Genomic DNA, 15,958 nt, shown 5'->3' on the forward strand with positions numbered 1-15,958 from the left:
AGACTGTCCCACCTGGGGATCCATCCCATCTGAAGATACCAAACCCAGACACTATTGCTGATGCCAGAAAGCACTTTGCTGACAGGAGCCTGAGAGGCTCTGCCAGAGTCTTACTGATACAGATGACAATGCTTGCAGCTAACCTTTGGATTGAGCATGGAAGGAGTCAAAGTGGATTTCAACTCCACAGAAAGAACAATATCAACTAATTGGACCCTCCAGAGTTCGCAAGAACTATACAAACAACCAGAGAGTACACATGGAGAGACCCTTTGGTTCCAGCTGCATATGTAGCAAAGGGTTGCCTTAGCCATTGAATGGCATCAATGGTAGGGAAGGACCTTGGTCCTGTGGAGGCTCAATGCCCCAGCATAGGGGGATGCTAGGGCACTGAGGTTGGTGTGGGTGGGTGAGCACTCCCATAGAGGCAGTGGGGAGAGGCTTAGGAAGAGGAAACTGGGAAGGGAGACAACACTTAAAATATAAATAAAGAAAATAACCAATAAAAAAGAATTTTTATATTTTATTGAACATGATCTCTGACATTTAAAAATTAATCGTGGGGCCAAGGATATATCTTAGTGACAGAATACTTATATAGTATGATCCTGGATTTGATATTTAGCACCAAACAAAAATAAATTAAACAATCAGTATTACATTTCTGCAAGTGTTTTCTTATGTATAAAAGCTCCAGAAAGCTCGGAAATTTCCTTCAGAAGTGTTCTATATCATCAAACACATATCTAGGGCCATGGTGGCAAGAAGGGGGAATCCTTTTTGTCTGACCATTTGGAATGGATGCAAGGCAATTTTGTGGACACATAGGAGCATCTGGAGTAACCCCAGGGGTGGGGGATCTTTCACACAAAGTCCAGGAGGAAGGACAAGAAGAAGAAGATGAGACCAGTGAAACTATTCAGTAACAACTTTTTAGTAGAATGATGGTATTTTCAGAGTTGAAGAGGAACTCTCAGCAATGGGACCAAACTTAGTCATTCTTTCAGAGAGCTGGAGGTTGCTACAGAAGTGCACTTAGCAAAGATGAAGAAAATACCAAGTTCTGCCTTTTTAGACCCAAAAAGTATATGAGCCAATTGTAGGTCCATCCTGTTGGTATCTGTGCTCACCTGGGGGATCGTCATCCTTAGGGTTTTCTTCGTGACTTCTCAGAATTAGAATTTCCAAGTTATTGCTATTCATGGGGTCCTCCAACAAGGGTTGTCAGCTGTTAATATTGGCAGTTAATATTGTCAACTTGACAAGATTTGGAATCCAAAGACATAAGCCTCTTAAATATCTGTGAAGGATTATCTGGACTAGGTTCACTGAGGTGGGAAGACTCACTGTAAATGTGGTCGGCACCATCCCCTTGGCTGGGATGGTATGCTGAATAAAAAAGAGACAGTGATTTGAACACCAGGTTTCATTGTTCTTTACTTCCTGATTGAAGATGCAATGTGTCCAGTAGCTCCTTGGTCCTGCATTCGTGTCTTCCTCTCATAATGGAATGCATCCCTCTAAACTGTGATCTGAACCACTGAGTTCCTCTCTTGAGTTGCTTTGTGTTAGATATTTTGTCATAGCATCAAGGAGGTAACTAATATAGCTGTCATGGCCATATATAGAGTGCTTTCAGTTAGCTGGGTAGTTAGCCTGAGGCTGAAGTTTGGTTGTGGTTTTGGAATCTGTACTGAGTGTTCCTGTGTGTGGCAAAGCACTTTTGGCTGCCCATTTTTAAATCCTACCCTTTTGTGACTGCAGTCAATGTAATTGGGTCAGAACTTTGTTGACACATCTCTTGGCTCTTGTAGTTGTGGCTCATCGGGGCTCTGGGTGGTAACAAGGTTCTGCACGCCCTTTCGGCACTTAGCTGAGTAGAGAATGTATATGCTTCTCATTAGGAAGACTCCCGCAATGACAGCGAAGTAACTCCCATAAACTAAAAACTGGAAGAAAACAATTAGCCATTTATTAAATCTGACCACTTATGTCATTGGTAACATATAACAATCTTCTTTTCTTGATTGGATTATGCGTCATCTGACTACCGACTACCTTCTAATATCTCAAATGAACCAAGCTTGATAATGTAAGCATGTAGTGCAGTGACTAAGGGTCTGGCTTTGCAGCAGAATGCTTAGGTTGAAATCTTAGCTACTCCAGCAGTGGTAGAGAAAAACCCCAGATTTCAGGGCTCTGTCCACATGTCCACGTTTGAAGACTGGTTCAGCGTTATATACCAGTATCTAATAATGACTTTTAAATGCAGAGTTTACTTCTTACCCACCTTCTTAAAGTAGATATGAAACACGTTGCTATATATTTAGTTGGTGTCATAAATAAGGGCTGCATACTTAAAATTGTTTATAATTGAAGAATTCTTAAAAAGCCTTCGAAATTGCTAGTTTTAAGATTAAGACATCTTGGAGGCAACCTAGTTATTCTATATTCCTGGTTACTATGTCAGTAGTAACATAATATTAGGTTAACATAGTAGTATGTAACAGAGTTAATTATTACTTATACAGAGTTAGTATATACCTATATAAACAGAGTTAGTACATACCTATTACCTACCCACAGTTACTATAACATAGTAATAGGTAGCAGAACTCCTGCAGCTTACCTGAGTAGTGACTGGCAATTGGAGCCCTCTTTGATCTACCACAATCATAGTCATGATGGTCTGAATCACCAAGGCAATAAAGGTGTCTATGCCAAACACCAGGGCATAACGTTCTAAGCTCAGGTTAACTGCAATCTGAAAGCTGTCATTGAATGTCGAGTTAGCATTTAACCATAGCATACATAAAATTCTTATCTAAAGAACAGAAACTAAAACTGGGCATGGTGGTGAGCTCCTATAATACCTATAATACTAGCATTCAGGAAGCAGGACAAATTCAAGGCCATTCTTGGCCAGATAGCAAATTCAAGATCACCATTGGCATGCATGAGACCTTGTGTTAAAAACCAAACAAGAAACCAGAACAGAACAAAAGAGTCAAAAACAGTGATATTAAGGCATGTCCTACCTAACTCTTCTCCAGTATAGATAAACAGATGAAGCAAAGGAAAAATTTAAGTATATCTCTAAAGGCTCCATTAAGACACTGTGAACTTAAATGTTGACATCTCATAACTTGAGAATACTGAATGTAAGTTGCTTTCACACATGTTTGCAATGAAGTTTTATAAAGATACAAACATCATGTAATCTGAGGAATTTAAAATACATATTCAGTTGATTGTTGATGTCCTACATTCAGAAGGCATGGTAGGTGATTGTTCATTGGAAGTTATAGACCATGGTTGTTTGTGCCACGGACTGAATCTACAATTAGTTTTTAACTACAGAGATTTCAAAGTCTGACTACATTTCTTAGAATGAAGATAAAAGACTTTGGATTCTAAGTGTTTTAAGTGCAAAGGAATAAGAATAGTTCTACCTTTCAATACTCATTATAAAAAATGAAGCTAGACATTTAAGTTTGATTCATTAAACCAAGATATTTCAGTAAAAAACATTTAGCTTTCTGTGATGATTGATTTTCAGTTACCCACTTGATACAACTTAGGATCACCTGGAAATAGAGTCTTAAAGAGAGTCTATCTAGATTAGGTTAGCCTGGGAACTTGTATCTGGATGTCTGGATTAATGAGAGTGGCGCCAGTCCCTAGGGAGGGGAGCTGAACAGAGGAGAAAGCCGAGGACAAGAAGCAAGAATACATTAGTTTTCTCTGCTCTCGATCATGGATTTAAATGACACTGTTGATTTTTGCCAAAGTATCTGTCACAGCAATAGAAATGAAACCAGGAACATTTGCTAACTAGTGACACCTGCATTTTCTCATGATCTCTGCCTTGGGACTCACATTCCAATGTATTATTGTTTATCAAATTTTCTTTTTCACAAATTAAAAATGAAACTTGAGGGACTGGAGAGAGGGCATACAGGTTAAGAGCACTGGCTGTTCTTCCCGAGGATCAGGGTTTGATTCCCAGCACCCACAAGGCTGCTCACTACCGTCAGTAACTCCAGTTTCAGGGCATCCCGTGAGATCCTCTGACCTCTTCAAGTACTGCACTTGTAGACCTGCATACATGCAGGCAAAAGCACTCCTATACATAAGGTAAAAACAAAATCTTAAAGAGATGGAGCGATGGCTCAGTGGTTGAGAGCACTGACTGCTCTTCCAGAGGTCCTGAGTTCAATTCCCAGCAACCACATGGTGGCTCACAACCATCTGTAATGGGATCTGATGCCCTCTTCTGGTGTGAATGTTGACAGTGACAGAGTACTCATATAAATGAAATAAATCTTAAAAGAATAAAATAAAACCTTAATAAAGAAACTTGATAAAGCTTTCTCAGATGTATCCTGAAACCAAAATGCACATTTCTCATCTCTTTTTTGGCTAACACCAAAGGACACTAACTACATACACTCTTCTCTCCACCTTCTCTGAGACAAGATGCATATGGCCCAGGCTGGCTGCAAGCTTGCTGTTTCAACAAGGATGGCCTTGAGCTTCTGATCCTCCTTCCTTTACCTCCTGTGATCTGAATAACAGGGATGTTCTACCATGTCTGTGTATGTACTGCTAGAAATTCTGCATATGGGCCAGGCATGTTAACAACTGAGCCTCATAGCCTGCTCCCAAAGACAATTCCTTGTAACTAGTTTTAACTGTACCCATATAAATATATATACACATCCCATGCTTTTAAGTAATTTCTTTCTTTAAAAAAAAAACAAAAAAAAAAAAAAAAAACCTCATAAAAAGAAGGTATAAGTATTAAAGGAAACTCTGACTTTCAGAGACCTTATTTTAAAAATTATTCAAACGGACACAGTCCCAAGAATTAGTGAAGCTGAAGTTTTCTTATAATCTTTGCTTCATGCTCCCCGCACCTCTACCCCCGAGCCCAACTCGTTATAACTTTCCCCAGAACGTTTTATTCCCAGAAAAGTATGTGCTTAGAACTTCTCACACAACTAAATGAGCCTAAGCATAAAAATCTAAACCAGTGCATTTGAAATTAAATAACACTGGACCTTATTGTGAAAAACATCATTAGAAGTATAAAGAAATCAAAAGGAGATCATGGACCCTTGCTTTTTGTTCCCATGGCACCCATATTTCTTCCTTCGATGACTCAACTCTGTTCAGCTAACCAAGAAGGTGGCTTCACTGAATTCCATTCAATATGTAGTTAACATTTAACATTGCAATTGACTAAAATCCTCCTGAAGTTCCCAGAGGGTCGTTTGGAACCTGGAAAGAGTAAGGAGGAGTGGTAGGTGATACTTACACAGCAATGGTTATAAGAAAGGAATAGCTAGACTTGACCAGTAGATAGCCAGCATAGCACACCCAGATGCTGAGTGTGTAAGTCATGAGAAACAGAGATCCTGCGATGACAGCCGAGAAGACAGCCAGACCCAGCTCTCCTGGAAGGTCCCAGCTGACCTTCAGATAGCCCACTGAGAATGAAGCCAGAGCTCCTGGAAGTAGACAATGGGCAAGAATCAAGCTATTGGCTTTGCAGGAAGTAAACAGCAACACTCCAAGCAGGCAGACAGAACTCAGATCCAAGCAATTCTAAAGATGAACATACCATTTCACAAACAACCATGTGATCTACTTAAATGGAGATTTTTATTTCTAAAAGGACTTTTTCTTTCGAGTTTTCTTTTTCTTCTTACTTCCTATTTGTTTTAAACCCAGTTTACCATTAATGCTTTTAATTAGCATTAACTGCTTATCAGGCAGAAGGGACAGAAAAGCCTAAGCACAGCAGTGTGGGGTGCACACAGTACCCTAGTCATTTAAAAGATTCCCAGGATAGCATACAGATGCCTTGGAAGTAAAGTTGTTCTATTGTTTTAAATTGTATGTTTTGGAGCAATAGGTATCTCAGTTGTCTTCCTTCCTTTCTTCCCACCTTCCTTCCCTCCTTCCTTCCTTCCTCTTTTCCTTCCTTCTGTCCTTCCTTCCTTCCTTCTTTCTGTCCTTCCTTCCTTCCTTCTTTCTGTCCTTCCTCCTTTCTGTCCTTCCTTCTTTCCTTCCTTCCTGTATTCCCATCTTTCCTAGACCTAGGGGACCATGGGCATCTCCTTACATTGCCCATGAACTCCTGGGCTCAAGTGATCCTCCTGCTCCAGCAGACCTGATCTTGAGACTTTGGACAAAAGGACCTGTGCTGATGCACAGAGTTTTAAAAAGTTACCAGTTAGCAACCAGGCTTCCCTTTAACTGAAAAAAGGGCTCGAATTATTGACAACTGGTTGGTTATTTTTTGGTAGGTGTTCTATGTTGGAACTGTCTCTTTTAGAATAGCTCTCCCCAAGAATTGCCATAAAAGCAATACTTTCAGTGATTCAATTCTGCCTCAGCCTCGGCTTTCAGGAGTTGGCTAAAGCCTTCCGAGAAGGAAACAATAACAACCCAGAGGCTACGTGCATTTCTGAAGCTTTCTGTAGCGGAAGGTGTGGAAAAATATCCCACTTCCTAAACCACATCTTCAAAGTCTCATGTAACATTTCCATTTATGACTACATAAATATTTATTGCACAGTGTGCTTCAAAGGCAAATTTCTTTTTGATATTAGAATCCTGAATGTAACATCATGGAAATTATGTAATTTTTGAAATGTGAAAATAGGTGGTGTGCAGCCTAGTGTTGTGAAGGTCCCTGGGAAGACTCTGTGGGTAAGAGTCTGGAAAATTTCATGTATTTTCTAGAGTTAATAATACAAATTCTGCACTTTCTCTTTCCTTTCAATGTTAGAAAGGGTCTTGACTCTAGTAGTTCAGGAAATAAGGGCGAGACAGTCAACAAGTGAGATTGTGTGAAATTCAAGGTGTCTGCAGGGTGAAGGGAAGCAGAGGATGCTGCCTACAGAATGGGAGGAAAGGCTTTGCTGTTCTATGGCAGACAGAGGATCTGGATCTATGATGCACTGATTTTAAAACACTAAATAAGACATCAAACAACTAGAAAGGGAATGGAAGGGGCACAGGGGGAAATGTGCCCAACACACTTGTACACAAGCCTATAAAGACTAAAACAGACCAGGGTTGTTGGCTTATGCTTTTAATAACAGCACATGGGAGGTGGAGGCAGACAGATTTATTTCAGAATTCAAGGCCAGTTTGGTCTACAGAGTGAGTCCTAGGACAGCCAAAGTTGGGTTGTGAAACTCTGTCTCAAAAAAATAAAATAAAATAAACAAAACACCAAACAAAAGCAGGCTGGGTTAGCATAGTGAGTGGAGTTTTTGCCTTGCAACCATGAAAACCTGAATTTAAGTCCCAGAATCCACATAAGAAGCTAGGTAGTATATTGTATTCCCAGCAATGGCACAAGTGGATCTCTAGAAGAATCTGACCAGATAGTTTGGTCTATTTAGTGAGATATAGGCCAATGAGAAACCCTGCTTAAAAAAAGAAAAAGAAAAAAAAATGGATCGACCCAAAGGGTGATATTAAAGCTGTTCTTTGGCCTTCAAATGTACCTACATGTTCACACACACACACACACACACACACACACACACACACACACACAGAGAGAGAGAGAGAGAGAGAGAGAGAGAGAGAGAGAGAGATAGGATAAAAATAGAAGGTATATTGATGCCACTCATCTTTAAACTAACAATAAAACAAATTATCAAACCTTAAAATGTGTTAACATACTACTGAAGGAACAGGGCATGTTATCAACACTTATTTTAATAAGATCTATGGATTGTACTAGAAATGTACTACTCATTCTTAGCTTTATTCTTGAGTTATGTGTAACTGCAACATATAGTATAAAAATTCTTGTACTCTTATTTTTCCAGTGACTTCTATTTTTGAGTGGGAAGATGGATTAGTGGGTAAGAGGACTTGTTATAGACACTTGATGACCTGAGTTCAAATCTCCAGAGAACCTGTAAAATGTTGGATGTGTGTTACCTGTAAGCCCAGTGCTGTAAAGAGTGGGGACAGGAGGATTATTGTGGCTTGCTGGCCACTAGCCTAGCTCTGGGCTCAGTGAGGAACCCTGTTTTAGGGGACACCCGATGCCCTCCTCTGGCCTATATGCAAACACAGATATGTATCCATGTGTATGTATACCCCTTCCCTCAACTAAAAAAAAATCACTCTACTTTCTGGTTATAGCTAATTAACCACTGTGGAGAAGTTTAGCATCTGGAGTATGTGGAGAAGAGAGATGTCCACTTACCTCCAAATGTAGCTATGGCCTCTACTGCTCCATTGTAGATGGATGAGTCTTGGGAGGGTGCCTTGTGTTCCCATAGGACTTGAACATAGTTTAAGATTTGGTTATAACCTGCTGTGGCAAAAGCCCACCACAGGGACCAGTAAACAAGGTGCTTTGAGGAGTAGCACTCCTTCAGGTCCTGGAACCAATGCACAAAGTGTCTCAAAGCTGAAGTTTTTGGCTCCAGGTTGCTCGCCTCACTGTCCTCTAGATTCCCTGAATTGGCACACAATTCTGGGTGGACTCTGTTGTTCTGAGCTTTCTTAAGGTCAGTACATTGTTCCAGTGGCTTTGGACAAGCTTCTCTGTCAGACTTTGTATGGAAAAACATGCTCTTCTTAGGCATTGGTAGAAAAAGTGAGAAAAAGAAAGCCACAGAGACACAGGCCAAGGATATAAAAAAAAGGATAGAGTATGGCAGGTTCGTCAGGGAGACAAGGAGTTGAGCTAGCACCGAGCCTGCTGTGTAGGCCACCAGCGTGATACTCCGACAGTAGCTGCTAACCTTCTGATAGTGCTCTGGGCTGACCATGCTGTATATGTAGGAAAAGTAGGCTATTTCCGTGGCTGAGACAACCCCAAAAAAGAACTCAGCTGTCTGCATGAGCATCACACCTTGGCCAAACAAGAGAAACAGATAGCTAATGGCGAAGGCCACAACGTGTACCATGATGACTGGTTTGTAGCGCAGGTAGTCGGTGAGGACAAACACAGGTGGCAGCATTGCCAGGTAAGAGTACGTCCAAACAGGAAGAATCTCATTCGTCATCTGTGGATTTGATAAGTAGGTGTGATCAGAAGCACAACACATCTCAAAAGGACATGTAGTAACCGATTTGTACCTCAAAGTCATATCTAATCATTCTTCATGTTAGATGGAAAGATAATTTACCTGATCTACAGGTAAATTAATAAAAAAAAAAAAAAACAAAAAAAAAACAAAAAAAAACTAGTGTTGTCGTTAAATGAAAACAACAAAAATAAACCACCATGGAGTTGTTAGGGAGAGAAAGAAAAGGAAAAAAAAAAATCCAAAAACTCTAAGCAATTTACATACTTAGGTATATCCCAGTAGAAGAGTTCTAGAGAGATATGTCCTTTGGACTAAATAACAAATTTAAGTAACATGTAATGGTTGAATAAATTAGTTAAAACTTTTCAAGTTAAGTTTAAACAAAAATGCTCTGAACTTCTGAGTTTTCCAAGTTCTTATAAAAAAAAAATCCCAACTTAGGGGGCTGGAGAGATGGCTCAACAGTTAAGAGCACTGGCTGCTCTTTCAGAGGACTCAGGCCCAGTTCCCAACACCCTCATGGCAGATCACAACTCTCTGTAACTCACAGTTCTAGGGTATCCAATACCATCATACAAACACACATGCAGGCAAAATACCAATGGACATGAATAAAAATGAATAAATTGAAAAAAATCCCAAACTACTCTTATACAAAGATTGGCAACATGTGGTATAGGGTTCTCATCGTAAACAGTAGAACACCTCTCTTTACTTGCTCCACCACTGCCTCCCACCTGTCTGAAATCTGGGCACACACACACACACACACACACACACACACACACACACACACACACACACATTGGGAGCAAGAGTAAACAGTTTTGTCAAATGACTAAGTAGGAACAGTTAAGTACTTCATTTCCTTCCTGTTTAAATTTGCTGGGCTCAAAGCTCCTCTCACCCTATCCATGGCTGTAGATGTCACTGGTAGGTTGAGTTCAATGTGGGTCACATCACTATCTCATGGCAAACACATGGACACTCGAGTTTCATGGGTAGAAAACACTCAAAAGATTGTGAATGATTCTTAAGTATGATGGGTAAGATTCAGTGTCTTGGATTTCTGAACTCTCCCTCCTTGACAAGTAGACTCACCAAGGTCACAGGAGGGCCCACAACTAACCTACGTTTCTGAAGAAGGATTTACTCTCTTGTCCATAGTGTATGCAGACACAAACCTGATGGGCACGTTGAGTTGATTCTGCCCCATCTCTGACTTTTGTCTTAAATGTGACATGCTTCAGTCCAAGAAACTCTGAAGCCATTGTCATTTGCTTGACTTTTTCTTTGCCATTTTCCTATTGATAATCCAGTACCACTTAGCTTTCAAGATGACGTTACCTTCCATACAACATTTTCATTGTTGTGACTGGAGATAGTAAACCAGCTCAGTGATTTTTAGTGGGGTTAGTGCATTTTCTTCTTGTATCTTTTTAGATAGAGGGAAAGACTGGAAGAGAGGGATGCGTTCCTGACAAAACTGGAACAGGCTGTGTAGACCAGACTGACCTCAATGTCACAGAAATCCATCTGCCTCTGTCTCTGCTTCCTGAGTGCTGGGATTAAAGGCGTGTGCTGCCATGCCCACTAGGAAGTATCTTTTTAGGTAAGAGAATTTGGTCTTCTGGGAAGAGAAGTAGATTAGGAAGTAAATCTGTTTATATCACACCTGCTGCTAAATAGTTCTTGAAAACTGAGCAGAGTCACAAAGAAATATAACCATGTGTTGTTGATATATGTGGCTAATTTTATTTATTGCAGAAGCTTTGTAGAGTACACACCCAGAAACTCAGGTGGTATAATCCACTATACAGCTCAGCTATGTGATGTATAGTATCGAGATAAATACTGTAAGTAAAACATGAGATTAACTTAAACACAAGAGAATGTGATGCAACTGAAAGAAGCAGTAACTATAGGATGTATGGGCTGATGCTGATGTTGCATGGTACATTTATTTTTGCTAAGTAAAAATAAAAAGATGCCTTAAGACAACAATAAAAGTAGCGGTAAAATGCATAGACAGTAACGGCCATTTAGCATCATTATTGAGTTTTATATTACATACTGTATAAGTGTATATTATACATAATCAATCACCATTCACCAGGGATTTATGTCTTACTTCAGTTAACCAGAAACTTGAACACTTTCAAAAGGAGGATGTTAAAGTCAATTTTATGCAGATGTTAGGCTGAAACAGTATGTTTCGTAGCTTTCATTACATCATCCTAAAGTGAATTAAAAGCAGAATCTAAAATGTGTATTATATATATAATTTTAAGATATGTTTCTTTTTATGTGCACTGGTATTTTGCCTGCATTTACAACTGTGTGAAGGTGCCAGATCCCTTGAAACTGGAGTTATAGACAGTTGTGAGTTGTCATGCGGGTGATGGGAATCAAACCCAGGTCCTCTGGATGAGTAGCCAGTGCTCTTAAAAGACTGAGCCATCTCTCCAGTCCCTGTATGTTACATTTTTATGAGCAGCAGAGCAGTAGGTTTATTCACACTGATAGCACATAAATGCATAAGTAAATATTGGGGTGTGGTGCTGGCTGCAGTGTTACTGAAGGACAGGAGTTCTCTAAAATGTCATGGTCTTAATTATAGTGAACTACAGTTGGAATGCTGGGGGCATGTACATCAGTCACTAAACATGACATGGGATTGTATTACACTTTCTTATTACATCCTGTTTATACCACAGTCTACTGGTTTCCCATCAGGCAATTCTAGGGTAGAGAACAACTTCACTTTATGGTAAATGTGATAGAACAATGGAGACCTGAAAGACTAACATCAAAACTCTGAAATTTAAAATATTCTTCATTCATGTTATGTGTTTGGGTTAATGTTTTATGTGTTATGAGGAAGGGGGAAGTTCTATTATGTAATAGATTCTGTGAAAATAGAGGTTCAGTGGAATTCATAACTTTTTTCCTTCCTGGTATAATTTGAATGATGTCCCTACCACCTTGTTCAAGTCCTGTGAAATTAACCCCTATTAAGATATGTACCCATCAGCTTACCTCTGTGCTGGTAAAATTCTTACTGGGTCCAGACAAAAATGGGATTAAGAAAGATTCTGAGGGCCTGAACATGGAGAAAAATCCAAACAAGCAGAGAATCACAGTGGGATAAACCCAAGAGTTGCTTGGTGGAGTCCTGCAGCAATTCATGGCTGGTCAAATGGAAACAAAGCGAAAGTTAAGCCCGCTCACCCTTCTCTGGCATCTTGCATCAAAACAGGTTATTTCTACACATTTATAAAAACATGACGTTTATCCATCCAAGTGCTATAGAGTTTGAAAAGTAAGTAGTGAATTACGTAATACACATTTCCAAAGTGAGCGCCCTCTTCTCAGAGCCCCCCTTTTTGTTATTGCTGGAGGGAATTGGATTTCTTCAGTGTTTTCTCAGAGGATGGGCAGCTAATCTCCTAGTAAACCATGATTGGTAGGGTAGTACATGCTTGATCCTAAGTAAGAGACCAGCTAATGAAGCTGAGTCAAGTTACCAGAGGGGAAGTGCTTCCAGATGAACAAGCCTCTGTGTCTGCCTGCACCACTTTGCATGGATTCCAGAATTTCTATCACACCCACTGACATTATTATAGATTTCTTTCGACCCAGGCTGCCCCTAGACTGGAGTCTTACTGGTTGTATAACAAGCAACTGAAATGTCTGTTAGGTTTCTCCATCTTTGAAGAATTCCAAATTCTTCATTTAGAAAAATCAATTGGGAACCATTTTGGATGGCTTAGCCAAACAATCCTGATACTTTGATCTGCTTAGCCCCGACACCACCTGCTGCTCCCTGGCTGGTTTTTGTTTGTTTGTTTTTTTATTTTTTATTTATTTATTTTTTTGAGACAGTGTTTCTCTCTGCAGCCTCTGCTAGACCTGGAACTCACTGTAGGCCAGGCTGGCCTTGAACTCAGAGATCCACCAGCTTCTGCCTCCCAAACTCCGGAATTAAAGTCTTGAGTCATCAAACTGCATGTGGAGGCAAGCAGCTGTAACACCCAGATCTCTTACCTTGAGAGAGCCAGCAGACATAGGAGAACTGCCCAGAAGCTCACAGGCCAGCCAGCCTGTAGTACACAGCACAGGAGAAACAAGTGGCCCATCCCTAGCAAGGTGGAAGTCCAGAACTGTCTCCTGAGAGTTGGCCTCTGACCTCAAGACTCTACAAGTACACCATAGCATGTATCTGCCTCCACCCACCCCATGTTAATAGTAAATAAAATAAAAAAGTATTTAGAGAAATTAACTGGATAAAGATCTAACTAATGTTCTCCCATATCCCCACCCTGTCCTTTTGTTTTCCACTGGTGCCAGCTGTATTTGGGAGTGGGGGACACGGCTTCTAAGACTATCATTCTCCTTCCCACGTGTCTCCACTCTTCTCTAAATGTGTAGCTGCAGATTATTCACAGGGGAGGGGTGTTCATTCTTCACATTGTCCCTAGTGTTGATACCCTTTGAAGTTCAAAGTTCTGACACAAAGCACAAGAAGACCGTAGTCACTGCCCAGAAAGTAAACAGCAAACACAACCAGCTTTATATTATTTTCCCCTCCCCCCTTCATGGGTGAGCTGAGCATGAGAAGTTTATCATTTCTTCACATCTGAGATCAAACTTTTCTGTTAAGAGACCTTTTTTTTTTTTTTTTTTTTTTTTTTTTGGTGGTTTCTATTTTGGTTACTTTTTGAGATAATCTATATAGGAAGGTAACTGTCTATGGGCATTAGTCAGGACTCTCTAGAGTCATGGAACTTATCGAATGTCTGTCTATATTGAGGCAATTTATTGTGATGACTTACAGTCTGTAGTCCAATTAACCCAACAATGAAAAGCTGTGGCTGGGAAATCTGAGACTCCAGCAGTTGCTCTGTTCCACGAGGCTAGCTGATTCAGCTGGTCTTTTGTAGGAGTAGGTTCCAACAGATATGCTGGCAGATGAGTGAAAACAGGCAAAGAAGAGCGAATCTTCCTCCTTCCAATGTCCTTAAGTAGGCCTCCAGCAGAAGCAGTGCTCCAGATTAAAGGTGTGTACCACCAGGCCTGGATCTAGGACTTGCTTGTCCCAGGCTGACCTTGAATTTAGAGATCTCCTTGCCTCAGTCTCCTGAGATTAAAGGCTCCACTATCTTTCCTGGTCCTAAGCTTTTCATAGCCACTATGCCTCAAGATCTCCACGCCAAGATCCAGGTCAGAAACTTGTGTCTTCCAGCCTCAAGATCTGGGTCACAGGTGAGCCCTCCAATTCTGGATTATCGTTCATTCCAGATATAGTCAAGTTGACAACCAGGAATAGCCAAAGGTATGATGCCTTTTTTTCCCTTTGTATTTTCTCACCATAGTAATTGTAATTCTAAAAGCATCATAGTAATTGTAATTCCAAGGTAATTCATGACAGTGTGGTTTAATACATAAAACTTTCAAACTTGAATTTTGAGTTGTCTCCACAAGTCAAGTGGGCACTCATCCCAGATGGGTGGGCCACCTGAGCAGAATTTCAGCTGTCTAGGCAGAGGTGCCTATTCAGTCACACCAGATCTTGTCCTCACTCGACCTTTTACAATTTCTCTAAACTGCTATGAAACTTTTTTTTATTAACTTAAGTAAACTCAATATTTTCATTTGTGTCTACAACACCCTGGTTTTTCCAGCTTAGAAAGTAGGATGATTGATATTTTGGAAAATGATTCCAACCGTGAGCAATGCTGACACTGTAGAAACTCTGTCAAGGACTCACTTGAGTTAACCACTCTCAACTTATTCCCTCAGTACAGAAAACATGGGCGTTCTTTTCTTCATTTCTTGACATTCTGTCAAGTCTGTTGGGAACTCCCTCCTTACTTTATTAGTGGTCTTATTGGAACAGTTATTTTAAGTTGCCAATTACCGATGTTAGAAGGCTGGTTGTAATAGTGTGCCATTTGCCATGGGAAGAACATACAATCTCTACTGCCCATGAATTTGACTGTTGACTATAAGAGAGTTGGGACTATGTCAGAGACTATCTCAGAGACTTGGGACTATGTCTTTGGTTTCCTGGGCTGCTAAACTGACCATGGATTCTTTAACTCTTGACTCCTTATGGTCCAACTTCAGTTAGCTGGAGAGGCAGCATAAAATATGCCCCTAGAGCGTAAAACTCACAAAGTTTTAGGGCATGTTGTGTGGTTCATTACTCTAAGTGGTTAGAAAGTGCCTCACAGACAGTAAGCCCTCAAGGATGAAAGGGGATGAATATAACAAGACAGCAACTATAGTCTATGTGGACAATGGGGGTGGAAAGGGAAGATGTCAGGGTAAGACATACAGGGCATAAAGAATACACACAAGTACCGTATCACTTTCCTGGGAGTTCCCCACTTTCTATTTGTATCCATGAAAGGCCAGATCTCTTTGCAAAGATTTTTTACATTGGGGAAATTAATTTTGTAGAGAAAAAGGTAGTTTCGATCTCATTTAACCCAGTTTTTACTGAGTTTAGTTTTTGAGAGAGCCTTGTGTAGCTCAGGCTGGTCTTAACTGCTTACGCAGCTAAAGATGGCCTTGAACTTCTGATCCTCCTGCTTCTAAACCTTTGAGTGTACTGTCTGGCTTTGTATGGTGCTAGGTTGTGAACTCAGACCATGTATACCAGACAAGCAATCTACTAACTGATCTACAGCCTCCGCTGTTTTTCCCCCTTTTATAGAAAGGAAACAAGAGGATAGAACATGAACTTGGACTTGGGTTTTACAATTCCAGCTTCACTAACTAGCCTATTCTCATCCACGCTGACAAAGCCCAGGCATATTTTCAAAACTCCAATTCCGGTTTATTTTAGGACACCGTTTTTCTGAATGTGGTATATGAAA

The 15,958-nt window shown here is 40.3% G+C and overlaps 1 protein-coding gene across 1 annotated transcript; it reads right to left on the reverse strand.

Moving 5' to 3' along the window:
• Positions 1–1,778: 1,778 nt before the first annotated feature.
• Positions 1,779–12,263, reverse strand: SLC19A3 (solute carrier family 19 member 3; the record flags this gene model as incomplete). Its single annotated transcript, XM_080932819.1, has 5 exons — positions 1,779–1,949; positions 2,630–2,771; positions 5,321–5,513; positions 8,243–9,050; positions 12,114–12,263. 5 exons carry the CDS (start codon positions 12,261–12,263, stop codon positions 1,779–1,781), a joined length of 1,464 nt encoding a protein of 487 aa, XP_080788945.1.
• Positions 12,264–15,958: the final 3,695 nt, after the last annotated feature.

Source organism: Micromys minutus (genome assembly GCF_963924665.1).
Source record: "Micromys minutus genome assembly, chromosome: 19".
In the NCBI taxonomy this organism is placed as follows: Eukaryota; Metazoa; Chordata; class Mammalia; order Rodentia; family Muridae; genus Micromys; species Micromys minutus.